Here is a 24,633-nt window from a genome sequence, read left to right as displayed (position 1 = left end):
TCCACACATTATCTATGTAATCACACCTAAACAAGCCCTATAAATGAGCATAACCCTAAACTGAACTAAAAATTTAGCACCCAATTGCATACTAAGCAGCTGGGTGCTGAGAAACCATTCTGGGAACTTCAATGCATCTGACAGAAGAGTCCAGCTTTCCAGAGATGGGAGCTCATAACCAGGGTCTGATCCAGAAGGCTCTAGAGGCCATGATTTTGCAAGAACATCAACACCAGGGCAAATACCACTTGTAATACCCATCCAAGACTATCTGACTTACTATTTTATGAAGGCAACTCATAGAAACAGTGAGGAAATAGCTATCCTGGTGATATTAACTGGTGGACACAATGAATGCCTCCCCCAGCAAGTAGCTGAGGATGTTTCAGTAAACCTTGTCCAAGGTAATGGGACAGTGGTAAATCATTAACATTGTTTCTGTACCTTCCTCTTGCATTGAGTGGGAGCAGGAAAATCAAAACCATGAGCAAAAAAACAGAATCTGTGAAGCCACCAAAATGCTTTCTTTTGAGAGGAATCTGATAGAGAACTAGGAAAACAGGTTGCACAATGTCCTGGAAGCAAAATACTGAGGAAAAACAATCAGACCATTAAAAAATCTCCCTCCAGTTCCAACCTAGCTCGGTACACTAAGCACCATCTGGGAAGAGAAGGCAAGCTCACTGCTGAGCAAAATGCATTGAATGTTCCACGTAAGTTGTTTATGATGTCAGAAAACAATTGAGGAATTATTGTCAGAGACACAGCAGCCAGGCAGGCTGTCCACTGTTACGTATCAGGCCAGCATAATATGGAGCCATATGCATATGACCTGACCAGATGGTCTGATTAAATCCTAAATGACTGCTAAGCAGCTCAAAGTAAAAGCTACTGCAAGAAATAGATCTGACTTTGTGCAGAAGGGTGGAGGCTGAAAACGGCACTTCTCCAGTGAAAATATGAGCTATTAACAGCATCCTATTAGAAATGCAAGGTGAGGCACAGGGACTGACAGGGTGAATGCAAGCTGCTCCTGTCTCCTTCCTTAGGACACAGAGACTCCCCCAGAGGACCTGAGCTTACCAGGTCGCTCAATCCAGACCCTCGGTCCCCAAATGCAGGGCGGCACTGCAGTAATAACGGGAAATGTGGAGAACCCACCACCACCACACACACAAACTCCCAGTCCCTTCCTTGGGGCTCTAAAGCAAAGGATTTAACGAAAGGAGCCGAGGCGGGGAAGCCGTTCAAGACCAGCATGTTAAGGCATCATTGGAGGGGCCTTCGGAGACTCGGAGGGTACAGATGATGGGTTGGCGGAGGGTCCTCCATGGCCGTGCTGGCCTCCCCAGGGCGCACGTTCGTGCGGCGGCTGCCCGGGAGGGCGGCGCGGGCGCCATCGCCTCCTCAGCACGGTCCCGCCTCCCGCCCGCAGAGGCCGAGCGGCGGCGGGGATGGCGGCGGCACGGGGTCGGGTGCTGTGCCTCTTCGACGTGGATGGGACCCTGACGCCGGCTCGGCAGGTAGCGAGGCACGGGGGCGCTGAGTTCTGACGGGAGAGCAGGGGGCCGAGGTCAGCGTGCAGAGCTCGTCCTGCCGGCTGCGGCCTCACCCGCTGCTTCCCCTCCAGAAAATCGAGCCGGAGGTGGACGCATTCCTGCGGGAGCTGCGGGAGAGGGTGCACATCGGCGTGGTGGGAGGCTCCGACTATGCCAAGATAGCCGAGCAGCTGGGGGACGGGGATGAAGGTGAGACGCGGCCGACGAGGTCTCCCAGGTGTCACCTGTGTCCTAAATCTGACCCCAAGCCTGCCCTTGGGGTGGTCCGGCTGTGCCCGGGCGGGAGCCACCGCTCAGCTCCCGCTGCCTCTGCAGAAAGCAGGCAGGGATGCTCCAGCCCACGCTGCCGTCTCCGGTGTCGGGTTTGTGCGAGCTTCATCTGGGCTCTGACAGCTTCCCCCCCAGCACAGCGGGTGGGAGGCCCTTGCAAATTTTGCCTCCCTGCCGCTCCATGGTGCGGTCTTGGGGGGGTTCCTCATTGTGTCCAAACAGGGACATGGGGTAGAGGAAGGAGTGGGAGGACGAGGGGGCAGCCCCCGCTCCCTCCGCCTTGTTTTCCTTCTCTGGCATGGATGCCATGCACGGCTGGGCTTAGCCTCCTGCCTTGTTAGCAGAGGGAGGCTGAGAAATTCCCTGCTGAGGCCGATTGCTGAGTCGGCAGTGCTGTGTGCCGGGGTTGCAGGAGGGGCTGGAGTTAGATAACCAGTAACTGCATCACCCCAGCACCCTGGCAGTAGGGAGGGGAGGAGAGAGCAGAGGGACATGCACGTTCTTGAAAGCCTAACATTTTGGAGCCCTTATCTTTGTCCTGCCACAGATTCAGCCCGTGACCTCAGTCAGGTCGTTTCCCCCTCGTGCGTCAGTTCCCCACCTGTGAGGAGAAGATAATCTTCCCGCCCACTTTACAGAGAACAAGGCGAGGAGGGTCCGTAGCCCTTTGCAGAGCATGGGAGATGGGGAAAGCTCGGTACTAAGGGACCAGGAGGATGGCTCACTCAGTCCTGAACCCAGTCCTTTTGGCCCCTTTTCCTAGGCAGTACTGATGTTTCCTCTTTTGTTTCCTTGCCTCTCAGTCATCGATAAGTTTGACTATGTCTTCGCAGAGAATGGCACGGTGCAATACAAGAATGGGCAGCTGGTCTCCAAGCAGGTATGTCCAGCTCCTCTTGCAGCCATGGCTCTCCTTCCCCATCCCCATGCAGCCCATGTGCCCTGCATGCTGTGGGGAGCAGTGCTTGGCCCTGGGCAGGTGGGCAGCCTTTTCTTGTCTCCCCAGATGCCAGAATTGAATGTCCCACTCCTCCTGATCATGTTCTCAGGTGGGCTTCCTGAGAGGTCTAGCTTCTTCCTCACTCCCTCCTTTCCTCTTGCAGGCCATTCAGGACCACCTGGGGGAAGAACTGCTGCAGGATCTAATCAACTTCTGTCTGAACTACATGGCGCTGCTGAAGCTGCCCAAGAAACGGTAACAGCCCAAGCCTGTGCAAATGGCAGTTACATCACTGATTTCTAGGGAGCTCTGGGTTCCAGAGCTCTCCTAAGGACAGCTGAGCTACTGACCTTGTCCTGCTTCAGGTTTTATCTTTCCCCGTGTAGGATCACTGTCCCACTGAGCTGGGCACTGTGGGCAAATAATGGGGCAGGGTCTTTTTTCTGGAGAGTCAGCACTCTTTTGCCCCTTAGATTTTCTTCCTTGGGAAGCAGGGTACAGCCACTATGTGCATCTCATTTAGGACAATGGTACCAGCTCGTTACTGGTCAGGGCATCAGCCATCACTGGTTGTATGAGTTTCCAAACAGACAAAACAATGGCTCTTAAGATGGGAGGTCCAGCGCCTGAGCACACACTTTCACACTGTTTCTAACCCAGTGTTGCTTGATGCCACTGGTAATAGGGCTGGCTCTGCTCTGCCCCCAACCGTGTGTTCCTATCTGCTTCCCCCCATGAGATCCAGCAGTCACAGGGTGAGTTGGGTTCTCTGAAGAAAGAGTAGGCCGCTGTCAGGAAGGAAAAATGTGGTTTTCCATTGGATCAGCTCGCCCTGTTATTACAGAAAGGAGAGAGAGGGAACAGATGGCACACAGGTGGAAGGGGAGAGCAGGAGGACCTCTTTCAGAGGCAGCCTGCAGTTAAACCAGCCTGGGTGCAGGATCAAACCATCCCTCAGACCATGATTTCACAAACGTTTGAAGCAGACGTGAGCGAGCAGTGCTGTTGAAAGCAGTGGCTCTGCCCTTCTCTTTCCCCAGTTGGTTTATTCCTGCTCTCCCCTTGTGTTTGTACGGTGAACCCAAGCAGACAAGCTGTCTGGTTGAAATTAAACTGGTAAAAGTTGATAAACTGTAATCTAGATTAGTTGCCTGATGTGAGTCACCATGTGGCAATACAAGGACCAGTGGGAGGGGCCAGGGTGGCTCCTTGTGACAGGACTGCTGGCTGAATATGCCCCCGAAAGCGTGGTCTGGGACCCAGAACCCTCAAGGTTCTTTAGTTGCCTCATTGCTGTCTGGTTGCCCAACAGCCTGGTGAAGTTACAGCTCTCAAGTGCTTCTGTGGATTTAGGCTTATGGGATTTCTAGCAAAGCAAGGACTTTAACCCACATCTCCCAAGTCTTGGTCTGGGGCATGAGGCAACAAACCCTCAGTGCTGCAGAGATGCTGTTCCCAGACTGCAGGCATGGCTGCCCATGTGTCTGTTCCCCATGATATTCTTCATTCTGTTACGAGACAGAAGGTGGAGAGTTTTTCCCCCAGACTCGGAGTGGTAACCACTTTATCGCAGAGAAACAGTGGGCAGGGCTGTGAGAGACATCAGAGAGTTAATGAGCTCAGGGCTCCTCAACTGGACAGAGAAGGGGAATTCCCTGCTCCAGCTAGGTTTCCACAAGAGGTTCAATCTCGTTTCAAATTGGCAGTGCTGCCATCCCTTGTTGTTTCTGCCCCGCCGGTGCTGGTACCTGTCTGACCCTTCGATGAGCTATTCCAAGGTAATAAGCAAACAGAACTAGTGGTGTTTATAGCAAAGAGAAAAGAAGGGAGCAGTTTTCTGCCAGCTTAGTGCTTTGAATCATCCCACTGAGGAAGCAGCACTGTAGTGATCCCAGTGCAAGGTTAAGGGTGGCATGCAGGAACAGGGTCCTGTCCATGCAAGCTTAGGTAAGAGCTGCAAAGGTGCAAGGGACAAGCAGGAGATACAAATTTGATTTGTGTCCCACGAGGAGGTCCTGATTGCTCATCAGCCTGCTGCCAGACATCAACAGCGAGTTATGCTGACCTGTTCCATCCCACTGTCCCAAGGTAATGCCAGCTTCACCCACTCAATGTTTCTTAAAAGCCTCTAGGGATGGAGATGCCACAGTGCCATCAAGCAGTTGGTCTAGTCCAGGCAATAGCTGTCCCAGTTTTTACAACATTAAAAAATGTTTTCTATCATCTCACCTAAGCTCATTGCTTCCACCCTGTTCCCAGGGCACACAAGCACTGTTTATTCCTCTTCTCTTATGGTGTCTCTTTATCAAAGTATGAGACCCTTGGAGACCTTAAACAGAGCTATTGATGCCTGGACTCTGCCTGGCATGAAGCACCCATGCGTGGGCATGGCCTCTTTCCTCCTGCATGTCTCTGCAGAGACTGCATTCCTCACTGAGCAGCCATTCCCCTGGAAAGGTCTGCTTTTCTTTCCCTGCCTCAGTAACCTTGTGCCCTTCCCCACCCACAGAGGAACCTTCATTGAGTTTCGCAATGGGATGCTGAACATCTCCCCCATCGGACGGAGCTGCACCCCAGAGGAGCGAATCGAGTTCTCCGAGCTGGACAAGGTACACAGGCCAGACTCGGGCTCATCCTCCCCTTTGCTGGTTTTGCACCACTGCAGATCTCGTGTCTTACCTGCTTCCCTCCATCCCAAGGGGGAGGGAGGCCAGCCCCAAGCTGTGCACCAGGCCAACACATGCAGCAAGGTGGAGACAGGTCTGGGGTCAGAAAACCCAAGGAGAGACACAGATGAATGGAAGAATTTGACTTCATTGGGGACCACTGATTCAGTGGGGTGGCCAGCAGGATTCCTTGTGGGAGAGCCCCAGGGAATAAGTTAGTTATTAACAGGGTGTCTCCTTGTTTACAGTAACCAAAGATAGAATTGAACTGAAAACCTCAGAGAAACCCAAACTTCTCAGGTTGCACCACCCCTCCAGGCTGGCCCAGCAGCTGTTTTCTCTCTCCCACTCCCCCAGCCCCAACAGAGCTGGAACTAATGGGCCTTCCAGACTGGGAGGGCAACAGCAGATCTCTTGGACAGATCTCTGGAGTGCTTAGCTCATACCCCAGGCAGTTTCTGCCTGGGGCGGGGGTGAGTCTTGGGGCCAGGTGACTTCAAGACTTTGCAAGACTTTGTAAGCAAAGCTGGAGACTTTTGGTTATGAACTGGGATTCTGGGAAATTGGAGCAGTTGGATTTCAGTGACGAGGAATGACTGGGATCTGCTCTTCCCAGGAGCATCCTGGAGCTGCTCTGAGCTGGTGGCTTTTTATTCAGACACTGGGCAGGACTGATGAAAGCTGGCTAAACAGTGCTACACTGGGGGCGGGTGGGAAGGGGGAATGTGATAAGCCAGAGTTGCCCAGCAGTCAGCTATATGGTGGATTTGGTAAGCTGTCAACACCTAATTATTCAAACCCTCCTTCCTTCCCTTTCTTCCTTCTCCTCTGCAGAAAGAGAGGATCCGGGAGAAGTTTGTGGCAGCCTTGCAGAGGGAGTTTGCTGGCAAAGGCCTACGTTTTTCTCGAGGTGAGCAGAGGGTGCTTCCGTGGCTTTACTCTGTTTCCCATAAAATGCTGGGAAGAGGAGTGGGAATCCTGGCTGTTCCCTCTGGGTGCCTGGAGACCCCAGTAAGAGCAGAAGGAGCTTCTGTTCCTGGAGAGCCATCGTGGGGGCATCACATTGGCATTCATGGCAGGGTGATGGCAGAGAATAAACCAAACTGTGCTGCAGATTTGCCTCCCTGGGAATCAGCCAGACAGGCAGGTTTCTGTCCTGTGATGATATCTCTGCCTTAATTCCAGTTAGCTCTGCGGAGCTCCTCCCTGCCCAGGAGGTCTGTCCTGCCTAAAATGTCAGCAGCAAGGTGGCTAGCAGAGTTCCAGGCACATGCAGTCCTCTCTGGGAATGCTGTGGTGTAAGAGAGACAGGAGCCTCATTTATGTCTTGGCTCTGGGGTATTGTTGGGAGGGCTGGCTATGAGGGAAACATCTTTCCTCCTGGAGGAAGAGCTGTCAAGAGGCAGGGAGTTTGCAGCTCCATGCTATGGCCTTTTGCAGGGTCACTTCTTGGGGTGAACATAAGCTCTTATAGCCAGCTTACTGAAGGTGAGGAACCAAAGGGGCTTGAGCAATCCTGGGGGTCTGTCTGGGACAGGGAGTAATATGAGGGTGTGTAAGTGGTGGGGCTGAAGCAGAGAGGTGGGTATGTGTGAGATAAGAAGGTAAAATGCAAAGGGCAAGGGGTGATGAGGCTAGGAGGCAGCAGGTGACACCCCACTCTTGCACCCAGTGTGGGCCAGTACCAAGGGTCTTCCCCTCTTGTCCTCCAAGGGATTTCATCCTGAGACCCTCCCCTTGCCTTCAGAACTCTGCAGGGGCATCCTGTGCTGCCCACAGCACTGACACACACTGTTTGTCACAGCAGAGAAAGACAAGGTCCCCGCTGCCATGCCCCTGCAGGCATGGGGGACGAGAGCAGAACAATGGGCCTTTCTCCTCTGACTTTGGGAAGCCGCCATGAAGATCCCAGGCCTGTTGCGTAAAAGCGTGAAGACAAGGGAAGCTGCAGTCCCGCCGCTCCTCCACAAAGAAAACGTAGGGTGTCTCAGGTCAGGCATCCAAAAACAGGGACACACGGAATTGGGCTTTTCTGCCAAGCTGTCTCTGTGTGCCCTGTCCCAGGCTGTGGAGGATGCAAGCCCCAGAGGGGTAGGAGATCTCCCTGCAGTCCCTCAGACCCATGCTCTGCCTAAGCAAAGGGCAGTGCTGGCTGTCCTCCACGCCACTTCTCCCTTTGATTTCTTACACTCTCCAGCTGGCATCAAGAGCCCCTTCTTGCTTCCCAGCTCTTTTAAAAGGCCAGAACACAGTGAAATGCAGCCTTTTTCACAGGTAAATGGCTTTGGATACAAACCAGAAAGTATTTTAATAAGGTCAGCCAAGTTTAGCTCCTGCTCTGATGCTGGCTCCTGCTGCAAGCATAGGGGCATCCCCATCCCTTAGCTTGTAGGGCACTTGCTCCCATCTGTATCACAGTGTCCTGCCTGGGCATCCTGTCCAGTAGTGAATCCCCTGCCCTGAGATGGACACACAGGCTCCATCCCCAGCATCTCAGGCTTCAAGGAGAGTTGGTTTGGGATCCCCGAACCAACGGGGACACCTCAACCAGCCAGGGAAGAGAGGAGCATGGCATCAGGATATGCATGTTTGAACAGCCAAGGGGATCAGTGCCTCTCCTTCAGCAGGGACCATCCCTGTGGGTACCTGTCTACTCACTTCCTTCCTAAGAGAGACAGAATTATGGTTTATGAAGGAGAGTGAAACTCCAGGAGTAGATTGCCTGGAGAAGCAGGGGGTCCCCTTGAATCCAAGAGGAGCAGAGACCTGAACTGGCACAAGGATGCACATCCTAGATCAAATCCCTGTTCCTCCCAATTCCACACAACATACAAACATAATGTGTGTGCCCTAATTCTCATAGGCTTTGGTTTGGGTTGGTGCTGGGGCAACGGTCTGGCTCTGCCGCCTGTGCACACAGCAGGGCAGCTTACCACCGTGCACCCCCAAAAGGCAGTGCAGTGCTCTGCCTGGTCTGAGGAAAGGCCAGGAAGTTCGTTAACCCTCGGTAGCTCTGGGTGTCGGTGTGTATGCATATGCATGTTCTCTGGGAGAGCTCCATTACCTCTGTACGTTTTCCCTGCCTGCCTTGGTGCCCCTCCAGATGTTGGCAATTCGCACTTGACTCTTGTGGTGAGAGGTGACAGGCCAGGGTTGTGCCCTGATTATATCGATGGGTTCACGGTACCTCCATGGCAAGGTCCTTGGTCCTTGATCAGCATGCAGAGGCTGCTTGAGGCCTGCAGCACAGCCAGCTGGGACCCCTGAGCTGTGCGGTGCATGGGGTTTGCTTTGTGTGAACAGGGTCCTGGGAGCCCCTGGTCTCTGCAGGGTTAAGGAGTGCCGGAACAGTGGTTTTAGAAGGGCCAGCCATGTCCACACAGGAGCCTAAGGACAGAGTGGTGACAGTCTCTGAGGGCATTTTCCTTATTGGGACAAGAACATGCTAATGCTATCTGCAAGGTGTGACCCCGAATCTCCCCCAGCAGATGCATCTCGTGGGACCTCCCACCCCAGCATCTTCCCCTGCAGCCCACTGGCTCCTGCTTGCCTGCCTGCCTGCCTGGCTGCAGTTGGGGGAGCTGTGCTGATGTCACCCCAGACATGCTGATGTCACTCCAGCCTGTTGTCATAGGAACAGCATCTGCCACTGTCCTAGCCACATGCCAGAGAGGCACACCAAGACAGAGCTGGTGTTTGGCTGCTGTTCGGGGTGGGGGGGTCCCCACAGACATCTAGCCCTCTCCCCTCCTCCTACCTGTCCTGTGGTGGGGGGACACCATGCTGGCTCTCACTAAGGTTGCCTGATGCCTTCTATTTTGCTGGCAGGTGGCATGATCAGCTTTGATGTCTTCCCAGAGGGCTGGGACAAACGCTACTGCCTCAATGTGCTCGACGACGAGAGATTTGACACCATCCACTTCTTTGGGAATGAGACGACCCCTGTGAGTATGCCCCACACACAGCCACTTTCTCTCCGTCGTGGAGCTGCTCCATCACAGGTCTCATGACTTAGGTCCAATTGTGGCTGACACAGACCTCTAGCATTTCAAGGAGGAGAGATGCTCTCCTGCAGCACAGGTTTACAGCAGGCTCATGATGGTGGCTGGCCCACTGGGTTGGGAGGAAATCACCTTGGATTCACTGTGCTGGGGAGCAGGTCCATCTCAGCATCGTTTTCCTCCCTCTGGCACCATTGGGAAGGGGGCAGCTACTCCTGCAGCCCGCAGGACCCAAAATACAAGCCCCGAGCAATTAGGAGGGCTTTTCAGCAGCAGGAACAGCTTCACCTTCCCTTTAAAGTGGTGGAGGGTGATGATTCCTTGCTGCTATAGACCAGCTTGGCCATCCACTCAGCTCTTTCCAGATGATGGCAACATCTGCTCTTCAGATGTGCCCACCTCACCTTCTGCTAACCCATCCACGGGCAGGGGTCAACCAAAGGCTTCTGGACAAGCTTTGCTGGTCTGGGACCTTCCCCATCCTTTTTAGCTCCTCCCTTGCCACAGAAGAAGGGAGGCAAGGTGAAGGTATCAGGACTCCCAACCCAGCCTCTTCTGTCTCCCTGGGCCAGCAAAGCCCTGACAGCCCTTTCCCAGCAGGTCCCTGCCCCAGCCACTGGCTCCCACCCCAGCTCCTCACAGGACAAAGCAAGACACACATTGATGGATGAGGGTGCTCCGGCAAGACCCTACTAATGCTCTCCTTATTTGCTATTCCTCTGCAGGGAGGGAACGATTATGAAATCTATGATGATCCCCGCACAGTGGGACACAGCGTCCTGTCCCCCCAGGACACGGTCCAGCGATGCCGTGAAATCTTCTTTCCAGAGAGAGCAAATGAGTGTTGACTGCCAGGTCCCCGCAGCCCTGCCTAAGCCCCACCCTCTCTCCCTGCCAGGAAAAGCACCTTCATTTGAGGAATCTGCTCAGGGTAGACAAAAAACCCACCACTTTCCAGAGCTGGTCAGGATGTAACACGTGACTGTGGGTGGGTGTGCAGGAGGGGGCCTTCGCTGAGCTGCCCTTTGGCACTCCCCATCTATGGCTGGGGCTTGTGGGACCAGACCCTCCTCACCTCCAGGAAAACTTCTCTCTTGACAGTTCGGGCTGTGGTGGGTAGCAATTCAGATGCTTTTTTGGTCAGAAAGCATTTGAAAGGGCCAGTACAAGAGCGTGTGTGTGTCCATCCCATGCCCCTTCCCCTCTTCTCTTCTTTTTTTGCTGTTTCTCTTAACACTTCTGCATGAGGGAACATGCATCTCACCTTTCTCTACCCTTTACACCTTGGCTGGGAAGGGTGGAGCTGCGGAGGCCCCAGGGACTCTGACCGGAGCTGTGCTGAAGCAAGAGGCCAGGAAGAGCCCGTGGTAGGAAGGGGTAGCAGCAACCCCAGCTTGTTGCAGTGTTGTGCACCATGACAGTCTCTACAGGTGACCTGGGAATCACACTTCTAAAATTACTCTTCTACTCTGAGCTTTGCTCAGGTGCCTGAAGAAACTGATTCTCAATTTAGCTTACAAAAAAAATGGCTGCTATGGGTTTCTTCCCCATGTTCTGCAGAACTTGTCAAGCCAGACCTTGCCTGGTATGGCTGGAGGGTGGCTGGTATGTGCAGAGCACCCTGCAGAGCTTTTGGGGACAGAAGGCTTCCCAACAATCTTCCCACCTGTGCATCCATTAGGCATCACAGATGTGTCAGTGTAATACCTTACCCAGGGCATTCATAACAGACCTCCTTCCCAGTGTTCAGCTTTCCATCATGCTGCCAGAGACATTTTCAGAGAGGGCCAACACAGGCAAGACCTGGTTTTTAGTGTCAACAGAGGTACATGCTCAACAGTGCCCTCCAAGCTTGCTTTTCCACCCCATCTCGTTCCATATGCTGGGTTTACATGGTCACCTTTAGGGATGCAAGTTCTCCTGTGTAGCTGTCGTGTGTCCTTCTGCTCCTCTATTCTGGTTCTTCGTGGGTTGCAAAACCACATGTCTCCTTTGGCCCTTGCCCTCCTCCCTCACGTTGCCCCTTTATTCCTGGCCATTACACTGGGATGTGTGACCACACCGGTGACACTAGTCACAATTTGATGCTCAAGAGGAGCTCAGGGATCCCCTCCAGGGAGGTGTCCTGCCTATATAGCTCCCCAGGGCACATGTCTGGTGTTTGTGGACCTGGAGAGTGCCGGAAGTTCTTGCAAAAACTCCCCACATTGTTCCCTGAGAGCCTTTCTCAGTACATCCCTGCTGGGATGGCACTCCTCCATGTCTTTGTCTTGTTTTCTCTCCTCTTTTTCTCCTGTTCCTGCTTTCTTCACCATTGCTCTTCATCTCCCACCTAGCAGCTGGACTGCAGAGAGAAGTTCCTCAGCTGGCTACTGCCACTTAACCCAGGGGCCAAGTTCCTCAGGCAAGATATGTTGGTGCTTTTAGACCCAGGACAGGGCTCCCACGTTGCCACGGGCAGAGTCCTGAGTGGACCCTGGCACCACTGGATCCTCCACCTGATTACACCTCTTAACTCTGCAACACATCAGGTCTGTAATACATCACATTCGCATGAGCGCAGCAGTCTGACCAGCATCCAGAAATCCCCAACAAATGCACAAATTCCTCTTTCTACCCAGAGATTTCTGCATGGGAGGACCTGTTGGGGAAGCCTGGATGCAGAGTACCCTTTTCACAAGGCACTGGTTTTGGCCCTCCACTGCAGCTGTCATGGAGGAATTCTGTGTTTTGTGGTTCCTCCTGTTCCACTGTGGATCAGGTTATGTGTGGGTTTGGGGGCCATATTTTTCCTGTAAGTCTATTGAAAGTCAGCAGGATCTCTAGCAAGCTTAGTGATGAGTGAAGAGCAGGGCCTGGTCCTGAAGGCACGAGGCACGTAGTGGCCTTGGGGGCTGAGATGACTCGCGTGTTTGAAGGGAAGGGCAGGCTCTGTCCAAGGCTGCTCCTGGTGGCAGCATGTCTCTTGACCAGGGTGGGGGGAGTTGCAGGGTGGGCAGAGCAGAGGCAGGGCTGACCTTCAAGGCACCAGACATCACTTTCTCTGCTCAGGAGCTCACATGTACATAGGTGGGATCAAGTGCAGGAACCTTCCCTGTTCCTGTCTCTGCCTTACACCAAGCTTGGGCTAGTTGAGGGCACCTCCCATCAGGAGACCCTGTCCTGCTGGAGGGATTATGAGGAGGAGGATAGCATCAGAAGTAGCAGGAGCAGCCCCAGGGTCTCAGGGCCACAGAATGGTTGAGGCGGAAGGGACCTCTGGAGGTCATTGGGTCCCACCCCCCTGCTCAAGCAGGGCCACTGAGAGCCCCAGCTGTCAGTCCTGTGTTTTTGTGGGCAGGGATGAGGCACAGTGCCGGGGTGGGAGCCCTGCCTGAGGATAGTGCACGGCTGTCCTTGAGACCCCTTTGCCATGATGTTCCTCTCCCAGTGGGTGCCCACAACATAAGTGGGGGTTTCTCCATGTGTATGTGTGAGTGAGCAGATGTGGTGGGACCTGCATTGGGGACCATCTTGCCACATGGCTCCGTATCTGTGTGAGACGGGCGGCTCCTGTCTGGCTGATACTGTTAAATAAGAAATATATTTAAATACATATATATGTATCTTTAAAAAATTTAAATAAATCATATTAAAGCTACAGTATGCAGCAGTTGGAGAAGCATGTGCTCTGTGCCACTCTCTGCTGGGGTTAAACACAGCCAGACAGCAGGCAGCTACACTTCAAAATCCCGGTGGCAGCAGCAGGAAACCAGTCCTTGTCCTGGTCACCCTTCCCAGTGAGCAGCATCCTCCTGTCCCAGGCTCAGGGTGCTGCAGGACTGGAGTACCCCAGGACCCCCCAGGACATGCTGTGCAGATGTGTCTGTCCTGCTGTCTGGATAAATCCCTGGGCACTCCAGGTCCTTTACCTGGGAGAGCCACCAGCATCCCCACTGCAACACACACACAACGGACAAAGAGCCAGGGTGAGCAGGGCTCATGGGAAAGTAACTTTTAATGGTTTATTGCCAATGTTACAAAGGTCGACACACGGTCAGACAGGCGGGAACCACACTGGAGTTGTAAAAACACCAAGTCTAGGGTTTTAGTTTATTTCCAAAAAAAGAGAGAAAAAAAACAGAAACAAAGTTTGCCTTGGCCAAACTGATTGTGTGTCCCAGGGATGGCTGGGGCCTGAGACGGCATCGTGCAGCCCCTGGGAGAGCCGGGCCTTGGGTTGGCAGTGAGATAGGCTAGGGGTCCCAGGGAAGTCCCCACACCATCCTGGGCTGAGACAGTGTGTGGTGCTCCTCCCAAATCCACAGGGCCCCAGCTGTCCCATGTGGCACCATCCTTGTCCCCCTCCTCTCCCCACTTACAGCAGACCTGTCCCCACCGCAACAGTGGTGGCAAGGAAGGTGGAAATCACCCCTCTCCATCAGTGCTGAGGACCAGCAGTGCTGGCGGCTCCCGCCGAGTGGGTGACTGGGGACCCAGCTGTCGTCACCTGCCCTGCACCGGGGGGGCTGCCTGCCCTGCTTCGAAATAAACCCCTTAAGATGCTGATAATCTCTGGCGCATCTGTGCAGGCACCATTTCCCTGGGATCAGTTCAGGCCCAGCCAGGTACATGCTGCCCCTGTCCCACCTCTCCCTGCCCTGTCCCTCCCCACGGCCACGGGAGCCCACCTGGCCAGGGTATGGCAGAGAAGACCAAAAACGAAGTTTGTGCTTTGTATACAAGACCCTGCCTACACTGAGGGACTGGGGAGGAGGTGGCTGCACTCGCCCCACGGCTGAGGCTACTCAAACCCCTCAGCCCCTTGCTCCCCCAGCAAGCTATGGACATGCACACACACGCACACACACACGCACACATGGGAAGGGGGGTCCCCAGGGGGGCTGGGAGGACAAGGGGAGGAGGAGGAGAAGGCGGCTATCTCTCCAAAACCATGTTGGCACTGAGCCAAGAAAAGTGCGTCGCCAGCCCAGTGGCAGTGGGGAGCACAGAGGTGCCAAGTGCACCCCTGCCCCCCGCCCAGCTGTAGCCCCCCAGGCACAATGCCAAGTGCCCCTGACACCCTGCCAGCAGCCATTTGCCCCTTAAAACTGAATTTCTTCTGTCTGCCACTCGCCTCCCCATGGCACTGCTGACCTGAAATCTTTCGATGGAGGGATGTGACTCAGGCAGGTGCTGTGAGCTGCCAGCGATGGGGATGGGACTCAGCCACCCAGTCCCCATACAGTGATACGCCTTCCCACGCCGCCCCATTTCCCCCAGCCCCACGGCATGCCCTGCTGCTGCCATGCTGTGGGCAGCAGGACCAAGCAGGGTGCCTGTCTTGCTGGAGGGGGGTTCAGGAGGACGAGCTAAGCACCCCCAGCCTCCCCCTGGCCCTCTCCTGCTCTCAGCATCTGCTTCAGCCCAGGGCAGCCGGAGGGCCAGAGGGCAGGATTGGTTCCCCTGCTCCCCATGGCCTTGGGGGCAAGGAAGGGAACATGAGGATCCGTGCTGCTCCCAGAGCTGGGGGGCAGCAGGGGAGGGCTCTGCTTCCTCCATCCCCCTCAACAGACACTTACAAACACATACAGAGAAAGGAAACTGTAACCTTAGAAAAGACACCGAACGCAAACACCTGCATGTTTGGGGGCAGCCCTGACCCCACTGCCGCCTCGGCTCCCCCCGCGCCCCCCGCGAGAGGCTGGGCAGGCTTGCTCCGTGGGGCCAAGTGGCTGGTGGCCCCCCCTGGGCGCCTAGGAGCCAATGATCTGGCCAGACCACGTCTCGTGCTTTGTGTGGGGCGCCAGGTTGGTGAGGACCACCTCCACTGCCTGGAACTTCTGGTTCTTGGGAGGGATGGGGCAGACCTTGTACGTCACCTCGTCCCCCTCCACTGGGACGTACTCCCCCTCGATGCTGTGAGAGAGGAGAGGAGAGGTGGTGGTCTGGGGCCAAGAGCCAGATCCCTGCCCCAGACCACCCAGCACCAAGGAAGGCACCTGACCCACCAGCTGTACCTTGGGAAAGAAAACCCACCAGCAATGGGGGCTAGAGGACAGGCAGAGCCCCATCCCCACCCCATGGATACATCCCCACCCCAGCCCACATGTCTCCAGCCCCATGCTGATGGAGCAGCTCCCCCAGGGTGTGCCAGCACTGTGTGACCTCCAGACTTACTCAGACACGTGGACAAAAATATCCTCTGTGCCATTCTCAGGGGTGATGAACCCGTGGCCCTGGGAGCGAGAGAACTGCTTGCAGACGCCCTTGAAGATGGGGCCGGCAGAGGCACGAGCCGTCCTGCGGGAAGAAAGGGATGGAGATGTCTCACTGGTAGCACTCACCCAGGGGGGCAGCACAGAGAGAGGTTTGCTATGAAAACATGGCGTTCCCCAGGAGAACACACGGCAGCCACCCACAGCACCCGGGCAGGTGGATGCAGTGATGCCGGGCACTGCGATGGTGACATGCACCAGGTGTAAATGGTTCTGCAGCCTCTGCTGGTGCCCACGGTCCCTGCTCGGCTCAGCTGGACAGTCCCAAGCCCACTCACCACATGCTGGGTACTTACGCTGAGTAGGTCCTGGTCCTTTTGGTGGGGAGAGGGCTGGGCAGGTCCCGCAGCAGGAGATTGCCCCGCTCCCAGATGCGGCTGCCCTCCCGCTGGAAGGGGAAGGTGGGCCACACTGGAGACTTGGGGGAGTGCAGGGGTGGCACTGCTGGCGGGGCGCTGGGGTCCGACGACATGGTGGGGCTGGTGGGCTCCTCCGTTTTGGGGATGGGTAGACAGGCGTTAGGAGAAAGGGCGCCTGGGTGCGTGGGTCTGCTGACTGCGACCTGGGGAGCAAAGTGGGGGGCGGTTACAGGCTCCCCCAATGGGGGACTTTTGGTGAGGGCAGTTTGCTGTCAGCAATTTCCCCCTCTCCTCCCAGCCTCACATCTGTGGGGCAGGCAGCGTGTCGCCAGCCTTTGGTACTGGGTGCCAACCCCTGGTGTTGGGAATCACCCCAGGAAGCCTGTCCAGGCTTGGAGCAACCTGGGTTGTTCCACCAAATCAATCCTAAGGGAAGAGCCTGGTTTGTGGCTTTGTCTTTCATTTTCCAGGATCATCTCACATATTAGATATGAAATTGTTAAAAAGCACATCCTGGGAGAAGGAGCAGCTGAGCGCAGGCTGCCATGGGCAGGGACCATTTTGGGAAGGATGCCCACACAGTGCCAGCACACCCAGGCCCCCAGCCCCAGCCTCTGAGATCTCCCCCAGCACAAGATTTCTGATAAAAGGGTGAAGAAAAAAGGCTGAGACCACAGGTAAGTCAAGGTCAGGGGTCTGAGGTCACCCCACCGCTGAAGGTTGCCTCCATGCTATGGGATATTTAGGACCCAACCCCAGCCCCAGCCAGAGACTCACTGCCCACTCGGACACATCCCTACGGGGAAGGGACACCAGGAGACTACTGCGTGGCTGCTGGCGGCACACACACCCTTTGGGTACCTCAGATGTGCCGAGACACAAGCACAACCTCCTGCCACTGTGGTCACTGGGATGTGGCCTGACAGCCGGGTCAGCTGCTGAAGAGCAGGAGCCAGAGCAAGCGTGGGCATGGCTGTCTTTGCCAAACCACCTCAAGCATGAAACTGGAGGGGGTTGTGCATTTTAAAGCCTCCCAGCTCTGGTGCATGATCAGCACTGTAGCCACTTGCTCAGAAAGCCTTTTTTCTGCTGATGGCCCATCAATTGCTGCATCTGATGCTGGGTACCTCTGTCTTGGGGTACCCCATGCCAGCAGCTCCTTGGGGACACTGCTCTTTCTTTCGGGGTGCTGGGTGGGGGCTCACCCATCTCCATCACCCCTCAAGCTTGGTGGTTTCCCCATCACCTGGAGCTGAGAAGCCCGACATCCCATGGAGTTACCGTCACCTTCCCAGTCACCCCCTCCAGTCCTTCCTGCCCCACTGGGGCATGCGGTATCTTTTGGGACAACACCTGCACACACCAGGAAACCTGGAGAATATTTAATTTGTTTTCTGACTCATTGGCAGCCCCTTGAGATGCAGATGCCCTGGGGGGACGTGTGAAAGGGGGTCACCTCTGCTCTGAAATTAGCAGGCACCAAGGACATGGGAAAAGGTTTCTAGAGCAGTCGAAGTTTCGGGGAGGGACCAGGCGACTCCTGTTCCTCTTCCCCACTTCCGCTTGCTTCCCCTGCCAGGGTGTCTGCCTGCCACTGGGTCCTGACTGCTGCTAGTCCAGCTTTGATGTCCATCCACACCTCAGCTAGAGTCTTAACAGCTGCCCCCTCTCAGCCCTGCAGAGCTGGACCCCAAGGTCCAGGCAGCAGAGGACACACTGGAGTCCCACCCTAAGGCAGAAGCCACCATTTTCCTCCTGCCCTCCTAGATGACTTCCAGCCCTGGCAGCAAACCCCTCTGAAACATCTCTCCCCTCACTGACTTCCCATCCACCACTGAATCAAACCCTTTATGTGCTTCAGCAGCTCCTCTCTGCCATGAAGCAACTGGAGCACATGTGCCTGCCTTCTGCTGCATGGCCCACCCCACACCGGGGCTGCTCGGCTCCCAGGCCACCAGGCTCAGCATCTCCTGCCTCCACGCCCAGGGTCAGCATCTCCTTCTCCCATTCCCAGGCTTGGGTTCACCATCTCCTTCCCCCATGCCCAAGAAGCTTGGAGAGGATCAGGGAGCATCCAAGTGAGACCCTGAAAAGCTGGAGCAGCCACCAAGCTGTTTCTCTGTTCCCACCTGTGCCCTCTGTCTGGCCGCTCTACCTGTGCTGGCGAGCAGCCTGGCTGCTTTTGGGCAACAAAAAGCAATGTGGTCCCCAAGTGTCACTGCAGGATCTGGTGCCTTCCCAGGAGGTGTCAGGACTGGACAAGAGGGACGATTCAGGGGGAGCAGCCCTTGGTTCTCCGCCACATCATGGAGCCGCCACTATGAAAATGGCTTCACAACAGCGTGCCTCCTCTGTGCGTGCTTTCGCTGACAAGGCCTTTTGGTTCCCCCACCAGATTAGGGACAATGCAGGGTATTTAACCTGAATAATGATGCTTGGAGCAAACTATTAGTATGCTGAGGGGATTGGTTGGTGCCAGGAGAAAGACCTTCCTCTGGCGGGTCCACAAGGGGCTGGAAAAATGGAAGTTTCCCAGAGACAAAAGAAAAATAAGAGGCCAAGGGGAAGGGGTGTGCAAGAGAGGGAGCCTTGCAGGGACAAAATTATGTGGGCAGATGAAGTGGCAACTGAGAGTGGGTTTGCCCCATGTTCACCTGTGGGACCAGCCCAGGCTGGGATGCCCTGGAAGGCTCCCTGTTTTGGGGGACGAATGGTGGTGAGGAGCAGGAGCATGCTGGGCATCACTGGGGGAGAGGAGGCAAAGAGCCCACTCCTGAGGCCCAAGGGCAGCAGCGGAGAGAGCCCTCCTGGCGCTGGTGTTTGCCCCCACGAGCTGAGCTTGCCCTGCGATGGAGAACAAGACGGGCGTGATCCCCGCAGACATTTTGGGAGACTCTGGCTGGCCCATGGGGGTGTGTGGGAGAGCCCTGGCATGGGGCAGCAACTCAGCAGGATGAGCACGGGGACAAGGCACAGCAAGGCTGTGGGATCCCCGTCCTCGGGGGTATGCAACCCCCCCAGACATGTCCCTAAGCAACCTGCTCTAAGTGAAGCATTGCACCTAACTCCTGCTTGGAGCAGGGGCTGGAGCAGAGATCCATCCTGCGGCCATGCCAAGGTTGTTCCCATGGCCAGCAGCACTCTGCCTCTCTCCAGTGTCTGGCTCATGCACCCCAGATTTGTGGGTCAGCCTTGGGGCCCAGCAGCTGAATGCCTGTCTTTGCCAGTACTGCTGAAGCTGATGATGAGCAGGAGCTTTGACACCACGGGGGGCTCCGGGGCGGTAGCCTGCCTCCCACCTCATTTAAATCCCTGCAGCAAACAAAGGGATCGAGGAAATTAAACTCATGGCAAAAGCGGGCTGAGAGAAAAGGGCAGACAGGAGCATGTCCTCACCAGTGTCTCTTCCCCTCCTAACCCAGCCAGAGAGCTGGGAAAGCCTCCCCTGTCCTTCTCCTTCCCTCCCTGTGCTCCACCCCACCATCCTCTCCCCAGACCTTTCTCCGCGATGCAGCCCCAGCAGGCAACAAGGAGACGGCACCTTGGGCACAGAAGGCATTTCCCCCCTGCTCCTCCATCACCAGCGGTCACACTAACCTCTGCTGGGGCTGAGAGCATCTCTCCCTACTGCAGGTCTCTCCCAGCCTGGCAGACATCACCCACAATACCATGTCCACTCCATGCACGTATACGGTGCCGGGATAAAATCCGGGTCACTTGAGGAGGCAAGCAGAGGCTGCAGCAGCCCAGCTCTGCTGCAGGACATGAGAAACCTTTCCAGTGTAACCCCCCTTCCACTGCCAGACCTCCACCTCACTCATCCCCATCTCCATTTGGTGGCTTTGCTCCGAGGGTCCCCTGAGGTAGCAGTCCTCCGAGCCAAGGATGTGTGCAAGTGGCACCAAGCCCAGTGCTCCCTGGAAGGATGCTCTTTGTAAAAAAAACCCAAACAGCCTTGTCCATCCTGCCCCCTCCCCAAAGAACCTGTCTCAGAGTGAAACCCCAGAGCCTTCTGGTGACAGGTTCTCCTTCAGCAGCAGCAGCCAGCTTTGCTTTTATATGTTTCAGAGGGCAGCCTTCCGAGCTGAGCTGACAGTTGGGAACACTCTCAGGCGAACGCAAGAAACCCAGGCCAATTAAGGCAGACAGGCAGTAGACACATCAGCTTTTATCTCAAGATCCAAGTACCCCATTCATCACTAGTGACTGAGAGGTCTACAGTTTATCAAATAAAATCACTGTCTCTCTCCCTCTCTTTAAAGCCAAACACATTGACTTGGGTGCTGGCTGTGACCTTGTTTAACTAAACAGCATTTCAAGGTCCCCCAGAAGGGGGGAAGGAGCCTTTTGAAGAGACACCAGCCTCTGCCTGCCACTCCCCGTTCATTAATGGCAGCGAAGAAAAACCCCTCATGGTCCCTCGATCGGGTGGGGGAATACATATTTAATTGGCTTAATCGCTCTCGGCAAGTCAGCCCTCCCTCACAGCGCTTCTTTGTGCTCTTTCTCATCCGCCAGAACCCCCAGGCTGCCCAGGATGGACAGACAGATGGGTGGCCACTCTGCTGGCAGCTGTCACTCCAGCTCTGGACATGACCCTTCAGCTGGCCTGCCATCACCTTTATGGGTTGTTTCCTTTCATGCCGCCACATGTCTTTGCAAATCCCTGGTTCAGATGCTGTCTGCACCACGCTCAGGTCTCCTGAGTGCCACCGCTCCCCCCACCCCAGCTGAGGAGCTGGAGGGTTTTTTCCCTCAGCTGCCTTTTCCAGCGAGTTCCCACACAGGCTCTTCCCTGCTGCTTGCCATTGCGTTTTCTCCATCCCTCACAACTGCCAGTGGCAGCAGTTTAGGAGTCAGGTTTACCATCCCGCTCCTTCCATCCCAGTAGCTAAAAGGTCTGGTACATTGAAAAGACACCCCATCTCTGCAGCTGGCTGCCGGCAGCCATCTCCTCACCCCACAGAGCAGGGAAAGCGATGTTCTGGCCTGCCGCCATCCTCGGGGAGGCTGATGCCCCCCCAGACCCAGTCTGTCTAGACACAGGCTGAAACAGAGAAGAACTACACCCCTCCAGACACAGGAGCATGTCCCCAGAGCTCAATGCAAAGCCAAAAATCTTATTTTTCAGCTGCTTGGCATGTTCACACACCAAGGGATCTACCAACAACACACTGGCCAGCAGAGATCCCGAATCGGCATCTCCCGGGGGGCTGCCATGAAGGGCACGAATAGGCTCGGGAAATGGGATGGCTCCAGGCAAGGGCCTCATCGCTCACCGGGCTGTTTCTCCATCCTCCCTTCCTCGGAGGAGGCTCACAGCCTCAGCGTCTGGCAGGTTTTTATAAATGCTGTCTCTGTCCGATGGTAATGAAAGCCTCTCAGTATCCCCCACCTTTTCTGCTTACCAGATCATGCTGTTAAGAGTTAAATACCACGCAAAGCAATTTCCTTGCCTACCCTGCATGTTAAAAACCCCTTTGCTGCGACAAATTACTATAGGAAAAATAAACTAGGCGGTTTTGGGGGAATACACACTGAGAGCGTCCCCTCCCCAGCTAAGCCAATCACGCTCACAACTCCAGGGATCTTTGCTGAGATAGTCTCGCCTACGATACAGCCTGCTTAGCGCTAAAATATGAATGTCACCTTTATGGATCAATTATAAAAAGCTCCCTTAGTCAGTGCTGGGCTGCCCAATTCTCAGGGAGGCCATGGGGGAGAGCAAGCAGGCTGCCAGATGCAAAGGGGAAGCAAAGGGAGAAGCCATCATGGAGGCTTGATTTACCTTTTAAGCATATATGCATAATCATCACTCAAAAACACCGAGGTTGTGGGATTTGGTTGTTTTGTTGTGGGTCTTTTTTTAATTAGAATAGTGTCTGTTCAAAGATCTGGAGCAAATGTCCTCGACTATGTCCTTCCTTTCTCCTTTGTGGATCTAACTTGCCATCTCCAGGAATGAACAGTGCAGCCAGTCCCAAAGAAACCCCAGTTCAAGCCCCCATCATTATCAGTCCGCTTTAATAAGTCGGATTTTTTACAAATCGCCGCCCCCTCACCTGGCAATCGGAGAGCTGGGTCCCAGTTGATCTCAGCCCTCCATTGCAAAGCCCTGGCTATTTGCCCCCCAGCCAAAGCGGGCGTGCAAACGCCGCCGCCGCCCCCCGCCCCCCACCCCCATAGGAGTTATTGTTCCTGAGGCTGGTGGGGAATAACCAAACCAGAGGAGGGAAGTCACGCACCTCTCTGCCGTCAAAAGGAAAAAGCAGGTTTGAAAGAAAAAGTGCATGAAGTGTAACCTCCAGCTACAATAGCCCAGGCAAGCTGGATGGCCATTGTGCCTCCCCTTACCTCCTCAGCAGTGACGGGCTCCCTGGAGCTGCGCTCTGCAAAGCATCGGTGCTCGGCGGCGCCGAACGCTCCTCCACTACCTTGCGAGGAGCAGCGGTCTCGCCTGCAGCCCGGCTCGGGGGGGCTTTCTCTGCCTGCCTGCCTGCCTGCCGGCTGCCTGCTGATGGATCTGCGGTATCCGATGTGTGTATGATGTGCGCCTCGCACACACACGCATCCACACGCCTTCCCCTGACGTCAGGGCCAGGCCAGGGGGAGCGGGCAGGTGGGAGGGATCAGCCTGGTCATTTTTGAGCTAGGCTTAAAGGAGCAAGTCTGTACGAGGGGCTGGAGGGAACAAGGGTCGGCCCCGGGGGGCTGCATCGCTCTGGTTACGCAAAGTGACGTGCATTGGTGGCACGGCTGGACGCAACGGGGCAGCCCCACGGGCTGCGGGGACAGCAGGACGGCGGGTGGGAAGGCACCCGAGCGGGGGATGGGGCCAGGAAGACAGGTCAGGACCAGGAGGGGTCCTCCGCAATAGGTCTCACCTCTCTCCTGTCACCCCAAGTCCCGCTGGTGACGCTGCAGCCGCCCTCCCCCCCACCTGCCCAAGTCTGCAGCCCCCCCAGCACCCACGGGTGCCACAATCACCCCCCGGTGCAGCAGGAGAGCACGAGGGACACATGTCACAAATCCACACTATGGCCCTGCTCCCCTGCTCCAGTCTCGCAGCCACCACAAACCTAGGTGCTTTCTAAGGGTCTCATTTCTAGCAGTGCACTATGCCAACCCCATCACCCCAAAAGATCTTTCCTTTCTGTTTTCCCCTGTGCCAGTGTGACTGTGCTCAGGAGACCCATCTCCACAGGCAGAGGCAACGTCATAAATCGGCCCGAGACTTTCTCTCTTGGGGGCACAGAGTGATGTGATGAGGACCAATTGTTTGCTGTGTCCACTGGGGAATAGGGCAAGGAATAATGGGGTTTAAATTGCAAGGAGTAAGATTGATGCTAGACATTAGAAACGCTTTCTAACGGAACAGACAGTTAATTACTCAAGTAGATTGCCTGGGGAAGCACCGGAGTCTCCATCACTGGAGGTTTTTAAGAACAGGCCAGGTAGGCATCCTTTGGGAGGAATTTAGGTGATATCAGGCTCATTTTGGAGCAGAAGGGTGGACCACACCAGCACCTTACCAAGCAGGTCCCTGTGATCCTGGAATGAAATTTTCAAGAACTCCAAACAACCGTGGCACAGTGTCAGTGCTGCAGGGAGCTGTCATGGGCATCTTTTGATTCAGTGCGGTTGTGGGTTGGATTTGGTTTCTTAAACATGACTTTTCTTCACTCCTTTCTCTTCTAGGTGCTGAATATGATGATGCCAACTGGACCAGTTCCAACAACAACCCCTGGGGCTGCAGGGTGGTGTACAAGTTGTGTGGGAAGCCATGAGGCATGGCAGAGTCAGGAGACAGGGTCATGATTGCTCCTTCTAGCTGTATCCATTCATCCAGGTAGCTAGGTGTTGATCCATGGCTGTTCCAGGGGCTTTGGCAGAGAGACAGGATCACAAAGCAGTTGTGTCTCTCCTGTCAATGAACTGTAGTGCAAAAAAGGCTCCATAGACAGAAGAGACCAGCAAGACCACCAAGAAGCACTGAAACCCCAAGTGTCAATGTGTTCTGCCATTGCCCATCACACTCTGCTTGTGGCTTTGCAAGCAGTTTTCCATGATGAAACAGGAGTCCCAGTCACCCCCTAGAGACACCACAAGCTCATTCCTCCAGCCTACCCTTCAAAACCTTGCAAAAGGGAAGGAGAAACCCAGCTAGCTCTCAGTCTCCACTCCGAGTTTCTCCTGAGATGCCCATCCTCTCCTGGGGAAGAGCTTGTGCTGGTTTTGGCTGGCGTACAGTTAATTTTGTTCACAGTAGATAGTATGGGGCTATGTTTTGAATTTGTGCTGAAAAGAGTGTTGATAACACAGGGATATTTTAGTTACTGCTGAGCAGTACTGACACAGCTTCAAGGCCTTTTCTGCTTCACACACCACCCCAATGGTGAGTAGGCTGGGGGTGCACAAGAATTTGGGAGGGGACACAGCTGGGACAGGTGACCCCCACTGACCATGGGGTTATTCCATACCATATGATGTTATGCTCAGTATATAAAGCTGGGGGAAGAAGAAGGAAGCGGGGGACGTTCAGAGGGATGACATTTGTTTTCGCAAGTAACCATTATACACG

At 55.1% G+C, this 24,633-nt stretch overlaps 2 protein-coding genes across 2 annotated transcripts; one reads left to right on the top strand and one right to left on the bottom strand.

Moving 5' to 3' along the window:
* The first annotated feature begins 1,392 nt into the window (after positions 1-1,392).
* PMM1 (phosphomannomutase 1) lies at positions 1,393-11,909 on the top strand. Its single transcript, XM_074902580.1, has 8 exons — positions 1,393-1,523; positions 1,631-1,748; positions 2,633-2,709; positions 2,933-3,024; positions 5,279-5,378; positions 6,270-6,345; positions 9,264-9,379; positions 10,162-11,909. The coding sequence occupies exons 1-8, from the start codon at positions 1,455-1,457 to the stop codon at positions 10,282-10,284; spliced, it is 771 nt and encodes a 256-aa protein (XP_074758681.1). The 5' UTR covers positions 1,393-1,454; the 3' UTR covers positions 10,285-11,909.
* Positions 11,910-12,238: 329 nt separating this feature from the next.
* CSDC2 (cold shock domain containing C2) lies at positions 12,239-22,652 on the bottom strand. Its single transcript, XM_074902582.1, has 4 exons — positions 22,407-22,652; positions 15,990-16,255; positions 15,596-15,718; positions 12,239-15,334 (listed from the first exon to the last, which is right to left on the bottom strand). Exons 2-4 carry the CDS (start codon positions 16,163-16,165, stop codon positions 15,172-15,174), a joined length of 462 nt encoding a protein of 153 aa, XP_074758683.1. The 5' UTR covers positions 16,166-16,255; positions 22,407-22,652; the 3' UTR covers positions 12,239-15,171.
* Positions 22,653-24,633: the final 1,981 nt, after the last annotated feature.

Source organism: Athene noctua, chromosome 3, assembly GCF_965140245.1.
Source record: "Athene noctua chromosome 3, bAthNoc1.hap1.1, whole genome shotgun sequence".
Taxonomy (NCBI): domain Eukaryota; kingdom Metazoa; phylum Chordata; class Aves; order Strigiformes; family Strigidae; genus Athene; species Athene noctua.
The sequence above is the reverse complement of the archived record's forward strand: the minus strand, read 5'-3'. Positions and strand labels throughout refer to the sequence as shown.